We start from the raw sequence: 23,649 nt of genomic DNA, 5'->3' as shown, positions 1-23,649 counted from the left end.
ATATGCCTCTATATTTACAGGAAATGTCTGTAAAGCTAGCTGAATGAATACACGCACGCACCTGGATGTGGTGTGAGGGCTGACTGACTCATGTAGCCACAGAGTATAATTGAGGGGGAGTGCATACCTCCCCCACATGCCTCCCTAACTTGGGGGAAAATGACAGAGGAAGGTCCAGGTTGGGCTGTGTTGTAACTTGTTGTGTGGCACTGAAGGTAAAATTCCTTGGAATCAGAGGGTGGGGAGTTTTAAACATATCTTTGGTCAAATAGCAGAAACAAACATTTCAATTGATTTATTTATATGACAAATTTTCCACTAACTTTTTTCACTCTACGTCTTTCTATCTATACATTTCTATCAGTGTAAGGAGATACAGCCACATTGTGCGTATGAATGCCCTCTCTCAGATGTGTGTGTGTGTCGACAAACTTACCGCTCTCCCTGCTCTCTGGTGCCCCTCTTTGGTCGTCCAACCGCAGATCACTTAGCAGATGCTCCAAGATCTTGAGAGGCGTCCCCGACACCACCACATACCTGTAAGAGTCACAACAGTCTTCCTCACTAGAGAACGAGCAACAAGTATGACCACGTCCATCCCTCCATCCTTCCTCCCTCTCTACATCCTTATTCTCCTCCACATCATCGTCATCGATGAAGCGAAAATGGGGAACATCAAATGCACAGATTTCTGATCTTCTACCATGTTCTTCATGACTGCTGTCCTCATCACTGTCCACCTCATCATCTTCATCATCTATGTCCTCCTCCGCCTCGGCCAGCGTAGCTAGCTCGGTGGTCATCCTCATATCTAAACACTTGCAGAGGTTCAGCCCTCATCTAAGCTTTGCATACCCTGGAAGGGTGCTCTCCTTTGGGTTGCCTTGCCATCTGCTCCTGTTAGCTAAGCTTCAGAGATTAAAACCCTCTCTCTGACAGCTCCTTAAGTAGCATTCAGAGGGAACTGATTGCTACTGAAGATCCTGAGCGCTGTATACACACACAATCACACACACCCACTTAACCTGCCTGTCACTGACACTCCCTGCATTGTGCCTTAGGTCTTGGCTCAGACTGGCTTAAATACACACAATAACATAGAAACCGACTTTAAGAATATAGGATATGATTGTAACAGCATACGCTGACATGTAGAAGGAAGTAAACCAGTTTTGGTGTCATCTTTGTTGCTCTTTCAGCTGGAAACAAAGGCCATTCTATTCTCTCCATTTGCGCCAGAAGCTAAAGCATACATTATCTTTGACAATCAAACACAGAGTCACATACACACTGTGTTACCAGCACTACTGATATTTTGCATGTACGTGCAAGAGTGTGTTTTGTTGTAACCTGAGATGGCAAAGTAGAAAACTGAAAACGAGAGGGAGGAGTACTATGATTAAGCTTTTTGTTGCCACTGTCGGTTTGGAGGGCTCTTATTATGTAGGAGGAGGGACTGACCTCTTGTCACAGTCCTCCTCTCTGGACCCGCCCCCTGACGATGTGGGTGAGGGCCGGTCCGATGGCGACGTCACTGATGATGTCACTCTCCGCAACACCAACACGTCCCGTCCTCTCTCCTTCAGACAAACCCTCCCCAACGCCTCCTGAGAGAGAAAAGGAGAGAGAGAAAACAGAGGGACAATGTGTCACAGAGCGAGGCAAGGACAAAACTGTCAGAAGGCAATTTAAAGAAGTGAAGACACTGGAGAACACACAGACACTTTCAGCCTCAACCGGCAATAGAATTAATCTGATGCATCTGTCTACATTATTTGTATACTCATTGTGTGTAGGCCTACTGTAACTGAAAACCCAGTCAGCCCTCATATAAGCTTTACATACCAAGGAAGAGAACAAAATACCGGTGTAACCTGTAAAGGCTGACTGACATATCAGGCGTCCGACAAGTAAGAAATTACAGCACAGAAATGCCAAAGATATGTTTGAGGTAATTTACAGTAGAATTTCTTTGTCCAATCGAGAGCATTGACAAGTGTCATTTTCATCCACCTAAAATCTTGGTCACAAATTTATTTATTTTTATTGACCAAGTTTAAGAGATTACAACGAAAAATGTCTTATGTAACGTGTTAATGTTAAAAAGTGACTTGAAAAGTCACTTGACATATCGTTCTCAGATATTTTAAAAATCTCATATATTGATAATTTTATCGACAACAAAAATCCAGTATCAGACCCTTTCACTTAAGATTAAAAGGTTAAAAGCAAAATGCAGCACACACACACATACGCTCACCAATCCACACATGCAGACACAGATTATATGTTGCAACCATTTCAGAGGAATGCAATTCCTGCCTTCAGAAGAAATAGCATTGTGTAATAAATAACAATGGGGACATCTAGGAATGGAGGCTGACACTTGAAATGATCTCCTGCTCCTAAAAAGGAACAGCAACTTGATCTGTGACTCAAGCACACACGCACACCTGCAGTGGCAGTGAAACAGGAACAGAGTTCCAGATGGACAAAAGAGCACAAAAATAAACAGCCTGAGGAGAGGAGAGGGAGATCAAAGGCAGAGGACAGGAGTAGGAGTAGAGATAAAGAGGCAATGTCTCTCCTCCAGCTGCTCGCTGCACTTTCTGTCGCAGTCATAGGGATCGAGCAGCAATCACAACTGACACAGAGAGCTCTCTATGCAGGGCACACGCATTTATACACTGCACATACTTGTATTTAGTTGTCTATCCACATTTATATGCCACAATTACATAATACCACCTGGATGATAGCTTTTGTTTTGTTGAAAAAACATCAGCTGAAGCTTGAAAAAAGGTCTGTGGTCCTGAGGTTCATACAAAGAGCCACAGCACAGTAATCAATAAATGTGATACCATTTAGAACCTTGATTTCATGTTAGACATCCTGGAGCCTAAAGTCTACTTATACAGTCACAAATACCTCTGTAACAAATACCCCCCCCCAATGGCGTGATGAAAGAAGCAGCCGACAGCAGGTCGGGTCTGACTTGGGTCAGACAAAACAATATGCCCAAAGTGCTTTGTGTGATTGTGTGTGTGTGCGCCCTGATGACTCATATCCTACAGGTGTGTTGGTTTGTGTGTGTCACTTTCTCTCCTAAAAACTAATTCACTCTTATTTAACAACTTAAATCTACAGTTTTTGAAATATAGTTAAATAAAATAAAGTATTGAAGTACTTTATAAAATTTTACTTTCTGAAGGTTTCTTGAGGGATAGAGGGTGCGCCCTGTGCTGCACAAGCTGAACATCCCTTTTAGGCAAATTTGTGATTTGTGGTTTTACAAATAAAACTGACTTCACAAGTCAAGCTTTAAGTTCCATGATAACTGTCCATGTCAACATTACCGTTAAATGATAATAATGATGTTACTTGCTCCACCACAGAACATTAAAATTTTTTTCGACACCTTATAATGATTCATTGTAGAGGTAGTTTACAGGTAAAAAAAAAAAAAAGATACAAACTCTTGCCCACCACTGCAGAGACTCTGGTTACACACCCAGTAGCGGCACTTGTATCATGGCTGAGCACTTAAAAAAACAAAACTGGAGGTGTTCAACACAGCACAATGTCTTGTTTGGGACTCTTCGCTAAGATGAAATGGAGCTTCATTTTTTAAATATCTTCAACATTTATTGCTTAGTCCTCCTATCCAATCTAATGACACCAGTATTTAACAGCACTCTATCATTTCAATGTAGAATAACATTGTATTACTACTAAGCCTTTGTCTCTTCTGGATCTGTCTGGAGTCCAGTAAGATAGGTATCCATGTTGCACACAAATGAAATACCCAGACACTGAGGTATACAAACCTTCTTGATTTTCACTGTAATATACATGTCATGGGTTAAAGCACACAAAACACTACCAGCTCTTGAAAGTGAACCCACCTGCGGACAATGTGTACTTACAAAGAATCATTGCCATTTCATTTCGCAACATGCTGAAATGAAATGTTCTCAAGGTTTAGCAACACAGAGATGCATACGGCTGATAAATAAGGCAGTGACGGCTGATGTAAAGAGATCTTACACTGCAGGCCATTAATTACAATTTGGCCTGGCACCCAGACCGCACCCAGCAGTGCACATGTGATGATGTTTGGTGGGTAAGTGGTCTAAAGGGGACATGCCATTAGAGCACATCATTCAGGGTTCAAATATGAACCAGGGGTGCTCTATCACAAGTCTCCCACTTAATTTCTTCTGACCTTTCCCGTCTCTCTTGCAAATAGCCATTTAATAAAGGAAAAGTGCCCCCAGAAATACTGTGAAAAAGAGAGAGAAAGAAATTATGTAACCAATTCTAAAGTAACTACTATAAAAACAAAAAGGAGAAGAAAATGTTGTGCTATGTTCCTGAAGCAGTAGCTGTTGATCTTTCCGATAACACACTCACACTCTTTAAACAGACGCCAAGAAAAACAACTCGGAGCCAAGAACGGAGCATGGCTACATCACACACACACACACACACACACACACACACACACAGAAGATCAAAAAGCTCCCAGAAAATGCACCAAAACAGAAGCTAAACTTACAACATTCCCACTATGCATATGTAACTTTGCATGCACACACATCCACTCACTCACGCACACAAATAATCTGTAAGGTTTGCAAACAGCTGCTTACAAAAACAACATTAATTTAGCCTGAGAAAGAATGCAAGCCATGAAGAGGGAAAATATACAAAGTACGCACTTGAACTCTGTGGAGAGGAGGGGTCAGAAAGTTATGTAACACAGAAACAGAAGTAGAGAACAGAAAGAAAAGAAAGCAAGATGAAAGACAAGAGACCAGGGCGGAAAGTGAGAGACATGGAGGAGTGTGAGGAAAAGTGAGAAATACAAGAAGCACTGAGAGAAAGAGACAGAATGATGAAGTGGATGTTCTTAAATGTAAAAGGGACATTTCCAATACATCTTGATCAATCAAATCCTGAAAGAATTGATTATTTGATTAATTAGTTTCTTTAGTCACAGCCAACAATGGTAATGTGTCAGACTTTGGTTTCACAGACAAAACAAATAAAATGAAATTGACAGTTATGTAATATACCCTGTAATCGTTGAACACTATCAAAGGCAGTCAGTTGTTGCCTAGGACATTTCTGGGCAGTTATGATGGACAGAACCTTTAAAAGACAAAATTTTCCAATTCCAAACTGTTTTATGACAAAACTGGAACAGTCACAAAAAGGTATATACAAACCTCCATAACTGTGTCTGTGAAGTCAACTCTCAGGATGGACACTTGTTCTCAGCTAGTGGGTGTGTCAGTCTCTTTCCTTCCATTTCTTCCCATCCCTTCCTTGAATTCAACCATCTGTACTTCCACCTCATCTCCACCCTTTCCTCCACAGTCTCCCCTCTGCAGTTTTTATGTTTCCTCTCCTTTATTGCACTCAAGTCAAGTCTCTCTCTGTCTTTGAATGGTCACACTTTCTGCTCTAGAGGTTTGAGATTTGGGAAGAGAAAATAAAGACCAGAGGCCATTGTACTTGCTGCACCAATGGAGTCATAAACTGCATACACACAAACACACACACACGCACGAAAAACATCTTTGGCCTGTTATGAAATCAGGACTTCTGTGACAAAAGCTCGTTTGCCCCCTTCTCTGTCTCTCTCTCTCTCTCTCTCTCACACACAATATGACAAATTGGATATAGGAAAGGTGGGCCTTATGGAGAGCCTAAAGGAAGTACTCTCTGTTCCCTTCCTGTTCCTGTGTGTATGTGTGTGTGTATGTTGTCTGTGCTGATAGTGACCAAGCCATATCTGTGTTGTGATAGCTCCAGGCCTGATTCCTGAAAATAATGGATAAGAAAATGAAAACACAATGCTTCTAGGTCAGAAGCACACATACATGCACAAACACATAGTGTTACACAACTATTAGAAAGTAACACAACCTGCCAAAAAAGCCTGCATGTGTGTCATGCATGCTGTGGCCTTGAGTAATCCCATGTGCAGATTGACCTCTAGTAGACTCTGATGGCTGAATCTAAAACTAGAAGGCAGAGATGCACCCAACATGCTGTACTGACACATGATTTAAATCACTATGGAAACAGCCCACACCAGTTTGTCAGAGCTCGTCTGTCACAGAAAAAAAGGAAATAAAAAAAAATATATACATCACCATGACAACCCAGTAAAAGGAGAGTGTCTTTGTAATGAATTGAGCGGTTTGCTTGGTTTTGGTTTCTACCACGTTTTGCAGTCTGAGCTGGACAATGAGCTGGCTAAAAATGATAATCAAAGCATTTACACATATTCTCTATATATTTGTGGTGCATTACTGAAAAACATTCATCTCTATGCACTCTTAGAGATAATTATATATAAATATGTGCTTCCTATCTACTTTGAGAAGACTAAGAGATCCTTATTTAGCCCCTAAACCTGCATAAATCATTTGGTTTATTTTACACTTTAATGTAACAACTGGTACCAAAATGGCTGATGATTTTTAAAATATAAGACAATCTAACATGGATGGATACTATTTGTATCCATATGGTCTAAATAAATAATATAAAGGAGAATGGAGCAATTTTCTGATGTGCGTCTTTGATACACATCTGCCAATGATTCTCCTCCGCTCCCTCCTCTATGTCATTTAAGGATTTCACTGCTTCCACAGCAGTGACGCACAGAGTCATGACAATTTAGAGCCTGGTGATATTATTCCATAATGTTCATTGTATTGATATCTGCAAATATGCTATAAGTCCTGCATGATAAGCTTGACATTAGTTTCTATTTTGTCTGACCTGAAAAATAGCACACTGTGTTTACCAAGCAACAGAATGGGCATGTGTGTGCCGAAGGATCTTTGACATTTCATCATCAACATTAATTCTTCAACATTATTCCAGATGTTTCCCTCAAATCTCTCTTAAGTCGATTTGAAGTCGAAGAAAACATTTCCTCAGTCTATGGCATATTATAATTTTTATCTGCTTGTTCTTTGAAACTATATTGTGTCTATAGTCAAACAAAAGTCAACACAATTTCTTGTGCATCATTTCATGGACATTCTCCTGTAATTCAGCAACATGTATGTCAGAAACTTAATTATCTGGACTAGTATCTAAAGTTACATGGATCAGAAAGAAACAAAATCTGCAGATAATCTGCTGGTGGTACAACTGCATTTTAGAATGGAAAACTACACAACACAAGACAACACAGACATTTACTCATAAACCATAATGATTCAGCAGTGAATAAAATGTAGGTTCACTGATTATCATGAGGTTTAGAGAGAAACCTTAAATTAAAAACAAATATTCGTACTTTAAAGGAACAGTCTTATCCTGATAAAGTTTATACCCATCTAACTTCAGTGAGCGGACTTTAAATGATACTTTGATATTTAAGTAAAAGGTTCATGTAGGTATGGATTGTGTACAGACAAATCGAGTTGAACCCTCTCTCTGAATTCATGCTTCAAAAACACTACATAAATATGATTCTGCAGTTTCATGCAGCAGTAATGCGGTTATATGTTTCTACTTTTGTATATAAGAAGTGAAAGTGAAATCATATGCACTTTGGAAAATCCTCCATGCTGGTCTTCGGTCAGACTCTGAACACACTGTAGGTTTCACAAACATATCACGAAGTGCAGTTAAATCAGACTGCATTTGCTTCGTTTCCTGCCCTCAGGTGTACTGTAGAGCCGGATTATACAGTACAACGCTTCACTAACACCCCACTCATTATACACACACTCACTGACTCAGCCTGCCACAGCACCAGCAGTGCATGAAGAACACACACACACACACACACTCCCTCCCACAAATGATTATCTGCTCTAGCCAGAAAACTCTCTCACACACACACACACACACACACACACACACACACACACACACTACTTGACAGACTGTAAAAGGAGATCACATTGCACTAAGCCATCATTAACACCCACATTAGACCAGATAGAGAACTGGTGGTTGTTTAATCTGAAGTGATCTGAATGAAGCAAAGCTCTATGCGTCTCTAATGATAACTTCAGTTTGCATGTGTGTGTGTGGGTGCTTGTTGGGGCAGAGATGTGTCCTCATGTGAAAATGAATAGGCACTTTGCGTCTGCGTTTTAGATTGACATCAACACAAATCAGTACGGTCCTGATGAGGAATTACTCACAAGTTCCCTCACCTGAATCCATGAGTAACTCACACCTGAAGAGTGTGTGTGCGTCTGTGTGTGTGCTTAAAGGACGACACTAATGACAACATTTACCACATGATGACGTCCATTACTCTCTACTCATACTAACCATATAACCACAGCTCTCTCTGCAGATTACATGGCGATAGACCAGCAAGGTTGCAGGACAACATCATCAGGCCTATCAGCATAGAAGATAACTGTATGACATTAATGACATTTCAAAATGTAAGTGCCATTATCACACTCCGCACTCACCGCCTGGTTTCTGTCGGGCAGCCGGTAGTTGTGGTTCTGTAGCAGCCGACAGCCGTCCTTGGCCAGCCGCTGAACAGCCTCCAGCCCCAGGCGGCTGGTCAGATCCTCACGGCCGCATGTCCCCATTCCTCCAACGCCGCCTCCACTGTCACCCCGCAGTGCACATACCCCGCCCAGCTGCAACACAGGAGGCATGAACACATATCTCAACCCGCAGTCCCAAGACATGGTGGAAAATGTCACAAAGTGGTTCTGGGATGGAGGTCAGGAAAGTTCAGTGTTTTGGTCCAAGAGAGAATGAAAGTAGTTTAGATGCAATCCTGGAACATGCAATGACAAGTTTCCTCTTTATGTCCATGTGAGGAGAATGAGATGAAATGGTAATCCTGGTTCTCTCTGTCCCTTATTCTTTTTATCTATTACAGTCTGTAATTCACTTTATCTGTTGCACTTCCCTCTTTGTCTCCTTCTGACTGCTCTGTGTCAGTGGATCTAGTGGAGAAAGAGTGAGTGAGTGTGATTAGTAGTATACTGTAGGTGGGCGGGAGTGTGCGTCTGTGTGGGAATAGTGTGTGCTGGGTGTGTGTGTGTGTGTGGTGTCTGTCTGTCTCCTCCCCTCTATAGTTGGGACTTGTCTTAACCATCCTGGTAGCCCAAGTGAAGTAGACGGACAGAGAAAGTGTATAAATATGTATATCTAACAGTGATGTCTTAAAAAGAGAAAGAAAGACTGAGAAAGGCAGAAAAATAAACACAAAAATTCTTTATAGATATATAGAGAAGATATTCAATTACAAGAGCAGCAAGAGACTCAATTTTTTCTCGGGTAGACCAGAAGAGAGAAAACATGACGTATGTGCTCCTTAGGGTGCTGCTAGTAGGATGGTTATCACCAGCAGCCTGGTCTGTTTATTTTCCTTGGAAGAGGGTGAGAGGGGCATTTCATTTGGCTCAGAGTTGGTAAACCCTTCCTGTGAGCTCAACTATCTCACGGTGCCATGCTCTAGCAGAGACGCGCGCACACGCGCACACACAGGACATGACATACTTCCACGCTTCATTTTGTTTACTGGGAAAACTCCCCCAACGATAACTCTTATCTAGTAGAATAGCCATGTACAGACATGTACAGACATTATATCAGAGCCACGGCCCCCTGTTCCTTGGTGTTTCCTGTTAACTGGTTTTCATCTTCTTGTCCTAGACACAGAACATACCAAGATAAATCTGTCTGGCTGTTTGTATTTGTATTGTGTGGCTGTCTCCTTCTTTCTCCCATTGTATCTTTTATTTTTCTTTGATCACTTGTGTTTGACATATATGACAGCTAAACCTTACAGTAGCATAAATGGACTACAGTCCAGATAAGCTACTGTGGAGATGAATTAGCAAAATATTTACTTTGTTTTTTTTTTAAACCATATAAAAATGGTCTACTCTGTACATTGAGGACCACAACTCTACGACTTTCTTGTGTCTTCCTTGACATTTTGTAACAGTGTGTGGTTTATCGGTCCCCTTTAATTATGTCAAATGAACTAGTACTCATGTTACACTACAATCTGTAGTAGACCAAACCACTGTGAGGTATATGAGGGGGGAAGGACAATCTTTTTAAACATAATAACACATTGGACGTAGCAGTGAACAAGAGCTGTTGACTGTTTATGATCTAAATTATTGCTTCAGTAGTTTAGGAGCTTCAACAATTCAGTAGTTGGTGGATATTGGTAGGCACATGTCCCTACTGTCCCTACCAAATTCTACGCCCTTGCATTTACAGCACAACTAGTATATGTATTTGTAGCTCGGAGTGATCATCATTGTCATATGCAGGTACAGCCACAAAGCATCTGTTACCACATCTTAATGAGCTACAAACGTGTTTTCAATATACTTGTTGTCAGCAGAACAACTGTAAAACTTGATATGTGGCTGACAAAGAGACCACTTCATACCTCCATAATGATCCAAATACTAGAATCAACTAATATATGAGAGAGGAAAATTACTCCTGTTTGCACCCTAGCAGTCATAGACATAAGCAACCCGTGACAAGGGAGTCATTTTTTGGTATTACAGGGTCACAAGCCAGGTCAAATGCTTGAAGAAAGTATCTTCCAGAAACTGGCAGTAGGTTTGGGAGTTGAGTTTCAGTCCATCTTCAAAAAGGTCCAACTATCTCATCCCTAATGATAGCAGCCCATACCAGTACCCCTCCACCACCTTGCTGGTGCCTCAGTCGAAGTTGTACCCTGTGTCCATCAGTGATCCAGTAACGGGCCCATCCATCTGGTGCATCAAGTGTCACTCTCACTTCATCTGTCCATAAAACCTAACAATCTGTTTGCAGGCATTTCTTTGCTAATCTTGACGCTTCCTTTGTTAATCTTATTCAGTTGGGGTTGTGTTTCAGCCTTCCTGACCTTGACCACGTCTTTGAGCACTTGGCACCTTGTACTTCTGGACATACCAGGTAGGTTGCAGTCCTGGAGTATGTTGGCACTGGAGGATAATGGGTCCCTGGTATCTTCACGCACCTTTTCTTTCTTTTCTCCATGCCCTTTTTTGCACCCCAGTTGGCTATTAGCAACAAAACGTTTGATTGTGCAGTGGACAAGTTTCGGTCCGTTTTACCTGAGGTAATGAAGCTGCCTCATAATTCTGCATACCTTGATAGATGTTCATGTTGATGTGGTTTGGAGTTGGAAAATGTGCAGAGAAATAATGATTCGATCAGAATACTTACTTGCCTAACAATTGTGCACACAACGTAGTACTGTATGTGTGATTGCATTTTTTCCTGTTCTCCTCCACTCTGGTGTAATCAGAGAATGAATAATTGATGGAGAAAAAGAGGCTTCCACTGTAAAGAGATGGGACCAGAAAGCAACCAGGCCTCCCACTTCATTCTGTTCTAACTAAGGCTGCACAATATTGGAAAAAACTGACATTGCAAAATTTTTAATTTCTGCGATGTATATTGCGATATGAAAAAATACACGAATTTTTACCAGATGACTTCACTTTCTCTGTTTGAAAAGAAATAAGCAACCTGGAATTATTGGGGTGATTTTGGATAGGGAAAATGCATTACAGATAAAAAAAAAAAGCCTTTTTTTGGGTGCTTACAATCCTTTCTTGAGCTTCAGTGCAATAAACATATTTTAAACAGTTAATTTGACACGCTCGACATTGAATTGTTTTGTGATGTGACTATTGCGCAGGGGCACATTGCAATGACGATGCTGAAACGATATTGTGCAGCCCTAGTTCTGACCCCATTTTCTATGTACAGCCACCACAAAGCTTTACTTTGTGCCCTATTAAAGCAACTTCTAAAGAAACTTCTTCCAAACACACACTGGTGCAACAAGTAAGCAAACTGTGGAGCAGCATGAACAAATAAATAGCATCCAGCTTCATTAAATAATTCACAATTTGCAATGACAACGTGTGTTTGCCAGCTCAGGTTGAAATAACAGCCACTTCAATTTTATTTCAGCAACATTTAATAAGCATACCACGCCTCTAAAACGATGCTGCTGATTAAAATAGTTTAGCTTTTTTTGTTTATGCTGCGTATGAAGAGAGGTTGTCCAAACCTTCCTGCCTTAACAAATCCAGACTAGCAATACTCTCTCTACTGATGTACAAAACTATTTAATGCAAGTTGTATTTTCTCAATTTGGAGATATAAGGAATATTTCTATGGCAAATTGGACTGGATTAACAAATTTTATTGAAGGCCAAAAGTAAAATGAAATTTAAATATTGGACCCGATTGGCATGTCATTTAATTTGCGTGTGTAAGGTATGTCTTTCTGTATGTGTATTACCGGGCTAGTCTCCTCGCTGGGTGTGCGAGGCTCCTGTTGGCTCGTCTCCGTCGTCTCAGAGTCCTGCTCTGATACTGCAACCAACCACAAAGGGAATCAAGTTATTAATGACAGTTCTTCATACTTGTTACATAAAATCTTCTTCATGTTCTCATAATGCAGTTGGAAACACCAGGAGAACTTCTTGGGAAAATGTACACACTCAAAACTAAATGCATACTTACAAGCTTTGCGAGTCTTTCGGGCGAGAGCAGCCGCCAACTCACTTTGTACCTGTTGGAGAAAAAAAGGTGTCAAAACAAGGCAAAATATGAAACCTATATATGATAAATTAAAACACAACGTAATGAAGCAGCAAATTAGGAATTTTGTTTATATCATTTGGTGATAATGTATTTAACAATCTTCACATGCACACACTGACCGTAGAAGTGAGCCTCTCAAGAGCTTTCATCTGGAGAATCTCACTGCAGATGTCCCTGTTGCCTTCAGAGTCCTCCTCTGACCTTGGAGAGACACAAAACACACACACACACACACACACACACACACACACACACACACACAACAAAGCTGTACTTTTGACTGCAAAGTGTATTACTCTGCTCAAAAAAAGTTTCCTGCAGAGCTTTTGTCCCCTCTACGCTGCCCCCTGGTACACCTAGAGTGGAACTTCAGCTTCCAAACATATCTACTACTCAGCTGGCTGTAGACCTTAATAGTTTTTCAACAAGTCTATATTTAATTGATTTATGAGTCTATATTTAAATTGATTTAGGTGGACACATGCCACTTATCTATTTTAGCTCTTTGTATTAAGACACCTTAACATCAGATCAAAACAAAAAGATCCAATAGTGGCTTTTCATTGGTTCCCAAATGGTTTCTCAGAGACCACACAAACAGGAAATCAGACCATTGTTCTTCAATCCAGCACTAAAACATGTTACAAAATAATGTTACATAATTAGAGGTGAAACGATTAGTCAATTAAATCATACTTGAATTAACTGCTTACATCATTTATCAAGTCTGCTGGTTCCAACATTTCTGTTTTGCTCCAACTTACTGTACATTACCTCGCGATCCTGACGAGTTTATTTTCTGTGTGAATATTGTCTATTTGGCAGAGACGTATCTACCCATTTTATTTTCTGTCTTTCTAGTTCTTCACTGCTCGCATGTTTTTGTATCAAGCATCTCTCTCTCTGCGCCCGCCTTCACTCTTTCATGTGGTTTCATTTAAAATAGCTCCCAAACACACCCTTCTATTGATGTTAGTGAGGGTCTTTGTGCCGGTGTGTGTGTGTGTGTGTGCGCGCTGATGCGGCATCTCTGTGTTCAGAATGTATATAGACGTGTGTAACGCTTGTTGAGTACAGTTATGATACATTTGTGTGTGTTGCTGCAACAGGTGGTTGTTTTGGTGTAAAACTGCATTTCAGTCTCATTATTAATGAACGTACACAGAAGGATTCACAAATGTATTTCAGGATTTATATAACAATGGCTCACATAAAAGTATTTATTGTTGTATATAAATGTAAAAACTCCACAAATAAATATGGTGCACAAATGTGTTTGCACACAAATATTTTTTGTTTTAAATATCTGTAATAGTAATAACAAATATATGTATTTGAAAGTATCTGCAATATTCATCAAAAACATATTTAGATGTTGTTACATTTATATCCCAACTGTTGAACCTGCATTTACAAACTGCTTGTCAGTTGTGAACTTCACATTTGTGCGTGGGTTTTTGTGATTCCCCTGCCGTAGCTCGATTCACAAATGCGTTTTTTTCCCCCTCTAGCGAATTATCTGCAGCCAATTTGATATGACTCCTTCCACTTCAGCCAATTATGTAACAGTAGATTTGAGGGTAATATGATCACTTAGCGTTCTACCCGCAGGTCAACCTCACATGGGGTCTGGTAGCTGCTCTTCACAGGTAAGTGACAACTCTCCTGTCGTGCGTGATTAAATCCAGTATGTTTGAGTTTTAATTGCTTGCTAAGCTTGTGATGTGGCATTTCACACTAGCATTAGCTAACAAGTTAGCCATATAATGCAGATAGACAACTTAGGGCCATCCATAGCTAGCTAGCTAACTAACTTAACAAGCATTCATAACACATAAACATATTTAATCGGGTTACCGGGTTCAGTGTTTTCCACAATATGAAAAAGTCAAGGTTTCAAAAACACAAATATTTCCGTTATTCTGTTTCTGTTTTATAATGTGTTGTCACGTTTATACAACTGTTTATGTCTTCCACCATTGTGTACATTTGTTAAAAATTGTAACATTAAAAAAAACAAACATCATCAGCTGGCTCTGGTGTCTTTCCCACTGTGTGTGTGTGTGTGTGTGTGTGTGTGTGTGTGTGTGTGTGTGTGTGTCTATGTGTGATTTGATTTATAGCGTTATGTGATATTATTATTAGCAGCAGTAGTATAAAATATATTGTGTTCAATGGAAACAAGTTTGTTTTTCCCAGACATTTAAAAATCACACATTTTAAGGCTGTAATTGCAATAACACGATACCGTGAAACCGTGACATTTTTGCTTAAGGTTAACATACTGTGAAAATATCATACTGGCCCATGCCTAGAGTGTCAGTTATATATTAATCCTTAAATATACTGTAAATGTGAATTCTTCAGTGTGCATTCATTAATATTGAGAATGATCTGACTCCATATTATTCCCACAGCAATAATACAAGGTTATAGAGTTTGTCTTCAACAGCGGCAGACTGCACCCGAGGGCCCCTCATCTAATATGTTCTCTTAAAAAAAAACACTGTTTGGATTGGTCTCCCACACACTGCCTCACCCCCACACAGGACACACGCACACACACACGCACACACACACTTTTTTCCTCAAGCACACACGCGCGCACAGACACACACCAATTTGCATACAATTTGGATTTTATCAACAAATCCCAGTGGCACTAGTAATAGTTGTGAAGGAAAGAAGATGAAGCCCTGTGTGACTGTGTGTGTGTGACTGTGTGTGTGTGTACACTGTAATCTGATAAGGGAATGATAGATGCAGAGGCGGAAGAGATGGTGATAACATGTAGCCCTGAGCCTGACACTTCAGCTATCAGCTCTGACACAGACAGAGAGAGACGGAGGCAGGTAGAACTAACACATGCCTTAAAGGAGTGTGAAAATACCATTTTGTTAGTGTCGCAAAAAAAACGTTTTGGTGGTTTAGCTTTCTTTTCAGTATTTATGGTCAAAATTACTTCACTACACTCTCCTTTAAAATAAGATAACTGACGCTCAAACTTCTGCCAAAGCTGGATGAACAAGGCAATGCTGGGGAGCGTTTTCTTTTGTAGTTCATTAGTGGATCATGAGATGTACAAAGTATAAGTCATCATGCTAGATTTATTCTCTTTGGGGTCATTAAGTTTTTTCAGCCGGCATTCATTTGGTAATTTGGTGACTCACCATGAGCCTGAACATACCAGAGCCGGAAGCAAGGCACAGTGGGAGTTGTGTCACCAATCATTAAGCAGCACAGAGCAGTATAGATTGAGGATTACCATGATTGGTGCTTACAACGCCTCCGTTTTTACCAGGTCATAAATGCATGCAGCAAGGTGTAGTCATGATTTGTGACTCACCAGATCAGATCCTATTTATAAGCTTACTAATTCTACCTGTGAACAATGTGTCAAACTATTTTCCTTAAGAAAGAAATATAACTACATACTTCAGTCTATCTAATATATATATGCATGTGTGGTTCTGAATACTGCCTAACACAGAATTTAAAGCGTTTGCCAGAATGATTTGTGGAGGAGGAGAATGTAATCTCTGTAAAAAACAGTGATTGTTTGATTGCGCTCCTCCCTGGCCAAAATGGTCCTTCAGCATTCTGCTGAGTCCATTTGGCATTTTGCCCTTTTTGGACCACAGCACCATGCAAAGTGTTTTCTCCTTCCAAGCTAAGGTGTTATATTTTAGCTCCTGGCAATTCAGCACTTCCTGCACACTGATTTGTAGAGAACATTGTATTTGCAAGGCAGGAAAATGTGCAACTCAATTCTTACTGACTGATGCCAAACATGTATATAGTCAGTGCACTGTATATAATGTACAGTTTAATATCAGAACAAAGAGAGTGTCTTTGAGGAGTAAATACATTTGCACACTAAATTGTTGTATTTTGAGATATTTCCTCCTTTATAATAATAATTAATAATTAATAATTATTTAAATCATGTCAACTTAGGTTACACAGACAGTGGACCAAATATCGTATAATGAAATATACAGAAATATCCCTGCCAGAAAATGTGTATTTGTGAAGCTGACACTGTAATTCAAGCTGCTGCTGTAGTTAGTTTAAGGTATTATTTGTATACAGGCTAACAAAATATTAAATATTCTAAACATAATCTGAACATATCTAACCCACAAAGCCTTTAACGTGTTAGTTGCAGGGCTATTGTATTGGAGAACATTATACTGTGCAGGTGTTCATGTTACGATGTCCCTACCTTGTGTTTTGTGTCTATATGGAAGTTGTATCCAATTGATATACAATAAAAAACTGAAAATAGGGGAATACAGTTTAGTGTGCTAGATAGGGTGGTGTTATGTATAAACATTAACTTCTTCATGATCAGTTTACACTCAGACAAAGCTAAACTTGGCATGGACTGAACAATTAACAAATGTAGTGACTTCTGCTGCAGAGGCAGTGTGCAGAAAATCGTTTCATGGTTAAACTTTAATGTTGTCTCCTTACACAGCACTACTAAAAAGTACTTGCCCTTATTGTAATGTGAGGCAAAGTTGGAGAGAGAGAATGAGACAAAGTAACTTTCCTGCCAATAAGATCATTAAATTGAAACTGAAATGAATTCAAATGAGAGATGTTTTTTGCATAACATTAATATTTGACTCTGTTAAAATAACAATAGTAAATGGTTAAAGTGTTATGATCCATGAATTTGAAGTTTGAAACCTGCATTATAATATTTTTTCCCAGCGAGCACTGCAGTGAACAATAAACTAATCAACTTTAATGACCACAATGTGCCTGGTAGTAAATATTATTGTTCAGACACAGCAATCCTTTGAGACACACTGGCAGCGTCGGCACAAACTGAATAAGAAACAAACTAAGAAACATCTTCTACAACCCATTTAATTAGTAGCCTGTTGTTCTTGGGCTTCACTTAAGTAGAAATCACTAGAAGGAGGCACAACAGTCAGCTAATGTTGTCTTATCAAGTATCAAGTTATCAGTATCAATTTAATGCTTGCCTCGTTAGATTAGATTTGAATTACTGCATTTAATCGTCCTACGTAATTCGATCTCAAGTATAGTGCAGATCCAATCACCCTGATGCAGCCATGAGCATTGCTGAGCAGGGCTTTAACAGATAGTTTAACACACGTTTGCACGCTTGGGCATGTTCAGACACTCTCAGACGGTGTACACAGCCAGGATTTTATTTAAAGGCTAAGGCTGTGAGACTATTTCTAGCTCCTTTTTACAATTTCAACAACGAGAATCAACATTAACCAATGGATTAATGTATAAACCAACGCTTCATAAAGTCTCTTGGAAGCAACCAGTGGAGTTACATCAGGTGTTTTTCCTCACAGCTACAGCTGTTCTTCTTTACAAGGGAGAGAGAGAGATAGAGAGAGAGATAGAGAGAGACAAAGAGGGAGGGAGGTAGGGAGGGTATGAGATAGAGAGAGACAGAGAGAGAGAGGGGAAGACTGCAGAAAAATGATGCGACAGTCAAAGAGACACAGCAGCAGGGTCAAAGTGACAGACAGCGTGAGAAAGTTGAATGCATAATCTCATCTATGTCTAATCTGCTAAAGTGAAACATATTATTTTATGTTGATTCAAGCAAAAACCTGTAAAATATTTGGTCCAATACAGTGTTACGTGTATAAACTATAACTGTACAAACAGTTAGATAACAGACATTTATTTACGTTCCTTCATATGTGTAAGAATACATGAAAAACATAACATGATAAATAAATGCTTTGTCATGTAAATTGTTGTCTGTTTTCAGCTTGCTGTAGACACAAGTAGATAAAGCCAGCCTAGTGAAAAAAGCCCTCAAATGAAATCCCAACTTCTCTCTGTAGTAGAGTGCCTCTAAGTATGCATGTCATTCACTATAATGTATATAAAGTAACTGATGGACAACATGGAGGTATACAGTATGATACATGAGATTTATATTAGTATAAGTATGACATTCAATTCCCCTCGCTGTTGGGCTCTCTCCCTGGTGTCTGGAAATACACCCTTTGAAGTTGACACACAGACGCATGTGTTGACGTGTGCTCTTGTTCCTTCGGTCTCCATATATACACACTTTATCTTTTTCGTTACCCACTCCACTCGTCTCACTCTCTTCCCTTTCTCTGAGTGACAGATTGAGTTCAGTAGCAGCCTCAGCAGGAATCCCACACACAGGAGCAGCAAAGCAGGGAACTCTGGCTGACACCACTCAGCGTGTGTGTGTGTCTCTTTCTCAGCCCATCTTGTATATGTGCGATGGCATTATGTGACAGGTTTTGCATATGAGTATCTTCTATGTTCGTGGGGCTGCGTGCGCCTGCACATAAACGTGTCCTTCACATAAGCAGATTGAGCATTTTAAACAGTGAATAGAGATTAGTTTTCTAGCTGGGATCTTGGAGAGTGTGTGTATGTATATTAGAGTATATATTATGTTGCAAAACAGTCAAGTACTTGCAAGCGTGCACTTCCACCAAATCAAACACAGTCACTTGTCACTTTTCAAGTTAAATCATCAGACAGACAAATGACCTCAATCATAAATCTAACCGGAAACACTGTCACTTTGACTTTGATATTTCACCAGAGCAATGAGCTTCCACTTCAGGTCAACGGAGATCATGTATAACATTGCAACTGAGTCATATTCACTGTCAAAATTCTGCAGCAGTTTAACATGTTGGCCGTAATAACAGAAACCCAGTGACAACAGTGGAAACCACTAATTTGTCATTATAACCGATAAATATGAATAATTAATTAGGGCTGAAACGATTCATCAATTAAAATCGATTAATTCGATTACTAAAAAGCATTGACGCAAATTCTTTGCACCGAGGCTTCGTTTCATCCATATAACTACATAGCACACTATTTTGCATGGACATTTATTACTGTCGCACATCGCGCTTATGCTGTGTGAACACGATGTGATTATGATGGCGCTGTTTGCAAAGTGGAAGAAGAGAGAGAAAAGAAGAATTTAGTCTCCAAAGTATGGGATTATTTCAAGCTAAAAGAAAACAACTCTAATGTTACAGTCCGTCCACTGTAAAATGAAACCTGTCGGCTAACGTTACCGCAACAGCACGACGGCTCCTGATCAGAAAGCACCCGGTGTTATGGCAGCGGACAAGGCAACATTAACAGCAACTTTAGCATTTAACTGAAATCATGATTGATTGTTGAGTTGAAGGCTAGCCAAAGTAAGCCGCAATCCTCAGCTGAAAATATACACACATGTATTTGTTGTTCTCCTGGTTGGGCCGTGAGTTTGGGTTGTAATATCACAGTCATGAGTTAACTGGGTGTCGGGGAGCTGCACCTTAGTATAACTTGTATAGCACTCGGGTGATGTTTGTGTTTGTAAAGCAGTTGTCCGGTTGTTGGTCTGCTGATGTTGTTGGTCTGATGTTTGCTGTATGACACACTATGAATTTCCAAAAGGACTAATAAAAATCTATCATCTATCAACTTACACAACTGAACCCGTTACCGGGGGGGGATTGATTCCAACTAATGTGTTAATTCTCATTTGTTACTTTTGACATTTAACCATCCAACCAGCACAGCGTAACTTGTAGTCAGATTTTAATGGACACTTACGGGCTGTTGGCCCCTCCACCAGAGCGAAACTGGACATATGGGGCAAGTTGTAGGAGGAGCCTAACTGCCTCTGGCCATTCCCCCTCATTGGAGCGAAACTCACAGGAGGGGGAGTCACACTCCTCAAAGCTGAACTGGTAATAGGAGTTGGAGTCCGAAAACACCACCCGCTGGTCTACTGAAGGAAGAATAGACACACAAATGCAGAAAAGAAAATGTGAGAGGAAGCATCGTTCACATTAATATTGAACAAGCTATTTAACTTGTGAAGTCAGTAATTTACAGGTATCAGCAATGCCACCATATTCAACCAGGTACTATTAAAAAATGCACAGTGTCAATATTGCAATATATTGATCGCATTTGAACTTGAGCAGGTGGCATTTTTAGTTTGCATAAGTGGCCTCAGTATTCCTTTCTGCTTTGCCAATATGGACATTATGTTTAGGCTACCGCAGCTCTAAGTTCAATTTCTTCATGTTACAGCCCTGCTGCTTAGTTTGAGTTAGAATAAGTCATTTAATATGATTAAATGACTAGGACTATTAAGGAAATCCTTCAATTTGATGTTTTCCATAAAAATGAAATCATGGAATTGTTAAGCCATGCTGATTACACTAAATTTAAAACAACTATTAAAATAGAGTCAAATGTATTTGGAACGCGGGTAAAAACCAGTTCCTGAAGATCTGAAACAGGACGGGCATTGCTTCGTGCATTACTTATATTTATATTGGTGCACTACAATGGCAGCCTGAAAGAAATTGCCAGTTTGATGTAATAAACAATTCATAAAAATAAATTGTGTAAAATATACATTAGTGGTGTTTAGCACAAACTGTTTAATTCTAGAGAAAGAGTAGAGACATGGTGACAACAATAAATCCTGGATAAACTCATTCAAACTCAGTTATGGTGGATTTATCATAGCAGATGAACCGGACTTAAGCAAATGTCCAAAAGCAGGCAGCCTCAAGAGGAGGAAGTACAATAAGTGTGGTTTCAACACAAGACAGGGTAAAAGAATAATAAAATTTCTAAATTTTCTTTAGCAGCTCTACTGAATACAGAAATCACATTCAGGGACTGTAGGTGTGGTGATAACAGATGCACAGTTTATCAGAAGATTTAGTGTGTAGTAAAATATAAGTTGTGCTCTTTGGTAAATAATGAAAGAGGATGTTTGGGATTATTAGTGGGGGGACTGATTGCACAGAGCCACAGGGTAATTTTAGTTTGTGGAAAGTGGAGCAGGTGAATGAAGCAGTGAATTCATCTCTCTAGTCTGCTGGAAATAACCTGGTGAACTGGTTCATAGTTTGTCTCTTTACAGATGTGAAGATTCTCGCTGGAAGGTTGCTATGTATTTCGAAGTACAGTACGACCTCCGGACATGTTACTGTGCGCACGCATGTGTGTGGTTGTGTTTTTACCAGACAGCAGGACTCCCAGCTCCAGCAGCACCTGCCAGACACGCACAGCAGTAGTCCGACAGCGTACATACACACACTGCTCACACAGCCACTGCACCAGCTCCACGCCCACGTAGCTACGCCTGTTAAAATACACACACACACACATTTTCAGCACACAAGTACAGCCACACATTGTTATGATACACATGCTCATGCACACACACACATCTCTTCCAACAACAAAGCTTGTCTATTTTATTTAATCAATATCCATTGATTATTCATTAGTTCTTTGTAAGTCTTTTCCTCTGAAACACTGAACAGTTTCCGTCTACTTTCCCCCAGGATAAACTCTTGTTTGTGTGTTAATGTGAAATGCCGGTTATCTATTCATAATTGTGTCCAGACGTCCACAAGATTTTGCACGCACCTGTGTGCACTGTTTGTACAGAATAATGCATGAGTGCGCATGTATTTCCGACCATCATTGCCTGGCTTACAGCTTAAACAACTTGACTGGCCAATCAGGAAGTAGCTGAATACTGGACTGGTGAGTCATTGTATATGCTTCACCGGACACATCGATTCAGGCCTACACGTCAGACAGACACACAAACACAGAGACAAGTGTACCGTATGATTCTGGCCAGGTGTATCTTGTCTTTGGCTGGATATGGTCCATGAGAGAGGAAGGCATTCCTCACAGTCCGACCAGCACATGGAAAACTCTGGGAACAAGACTGAAACACACATACACAGGACCATATCAAAATAAATGCTTTTTTTTGTAAAATCTGAACACTACAAATGAGTAAAATGCTACTAAAATTACAAAAACTTTCTCTCCACATTGTTTTGGACATGAACAAGAGTGCCAAGAGCTTGTGTGGCTACAAGCAGCTGTCATTGACCAGCTCACAAGGACAGCTCGATTTCTTTCCCCCTGAGGAATAAACACGCTCGGCCATAATCCTGCTATTGACACTATGGTAAATAAGACCGTATTTCAATTAAGCTGTTTACATGGAATGCTTGTTCTGTTCCATTCATATTTACATGCTACAGAGGACAGCCCGCTTGATGACTGATGAGGCTCCATTCATATTATGTTATATATTTCCTCTAGTGTCAATTCAACCTCAAAATCATTCCTGTCTTTCTAAATAGGAGCAGATTTTGAAAATGACTGCACTTCCATTACAGTAACTACACCTTTCAAAGTAGGATGATGTGTTAGATAAATGGTCTGATGTATTGCAACGTTAAAGGTACCCTATGATTCTTGACCACTAGTAGCGCTATGGAGTGATGCTTCTTAAAGTAGGTCCCTGTTTTGTTGTTGTTGCATCTTGTGCACAAACAAAGAGACGCATATAAAAAAGTACGACTGACATAATATGCATTCTTGCAGATTGTTTTACGCTATTCCCGATTGACACTTGAAACGGAAGATGGATAGGCTCTTCTCACTACTTGAGAGATTAGTTGAATCAATTCAAATAAAGCCATTGTTAAATATATTGTTTATTACATTTACAGGTCTTTAAAACTATTTGCAACATAAGGAGTGGAATATTTAAGGTGTCTGCAGGTCCTTCAAAAGGAAAATAAATTACATGAATATTAGCTATTAGAAAATGTGTGGGGTTTGTTTTGTTTAGCTGAGCAGAGAGTCACTGGCGGTGCTGCTGGACCTGGTTGGAAACCTGGTGGTCTTCTGTCAGTGAGACATCATCTGGGGTGGTCTCCAGAGTGTGTCTGGGGATGCCTCTCTCCACTGTCCATCTATCTACTCAATCGGTTTTAGCTGATTAAAGACAAAAGCATTTTTAATAGGGTTGTATTAAATATGAAATGCTAATGTTAACATTACAGTTGACTAAAAGTATATACCAATATTTAATCTTTTACTAGAGTAAAAATTGCAATAACAGTGTAAAAATACTCTGTTACAAGCAAAAGACCTGAATTTAAAATCTTATTTGAGTAAAAGTACAAAGTATTAATCTCTCTC

The 23,649-nt window shown here is 39.8% G+C and overlaps 1 protein-coding gene across 4 annotated transcripts in view; it reads right to left on the bottom strand.

Moving 5' to 3' along the window:
* Positions 1-23,649, bottom strand: part of rapgef5a (Rap guanine nucleotide exchange factor (GEF) 5a) — a 60,812-nt gene that overhangs the window by 18,874 nt on the left and 18,289 nt on the right. For 2 of the 4 annotated variants that reach the window (XM_046059147.1, XM_046059145.1), the window contains exons 3-11: positions 22,269-22,375; positions 21,654-21,775; positions 20,221-20,398; positions 12,729-12,810; positions 12,529-12,577; positions 12,305-12,378; positions 8,466-8,642; positions 1,462-1,607; positions 437-537 (exon numbers count right to left, since the gene is read on the bottom strand). In XM_046059147.1, coding sequence (XP_045915103.1) covers positions 437-537; positions 1,462-1,607; positions 8,466-8,642; positions 12,305-12,378; positions 12,529-12,577; positions 12,729-12,810; positions 20,221-20,398; positions 21,654-21,775; positions 22,269-22,375 — 1,036 coding nt within the window. Of the gene's footprint in view, positions 1-61; positions 175-436; positions 538-1,461; positions 1,608-8,465; positions 8,643-12,304; positions 12,379-12,528; positions 12,578-12,728; positions 12,811-20,220; positions 20,399-21,653; positions 21,776-22,268; positions 22,376-23,649 lie in introns of those variants that run through there. The other 2 variants (XM_046059146.1, XM_046059148.1) reach the window with 2 other exon arrangements.

This window comes from Micropterus dolomieu, linkage group LG09 (assembly GCF_021292245.1).
Source record: "Micropterus dolomieu isolate WLL.071019.BEF.003 ecotype Adirondacks linkage group LG09, ASM2129224v1, whole genome shotgun sequence".
Classification (NCBI taxonomy): Eukaryota; Metazoa; Chordata; class Actinopteri; order Centrarchiformes; family Centrarchidae; genus Micropterus; species Micropterus dolomieu.
This window is presented reverse-complemented; position numbering and strand designations above follow the sequence as displayed.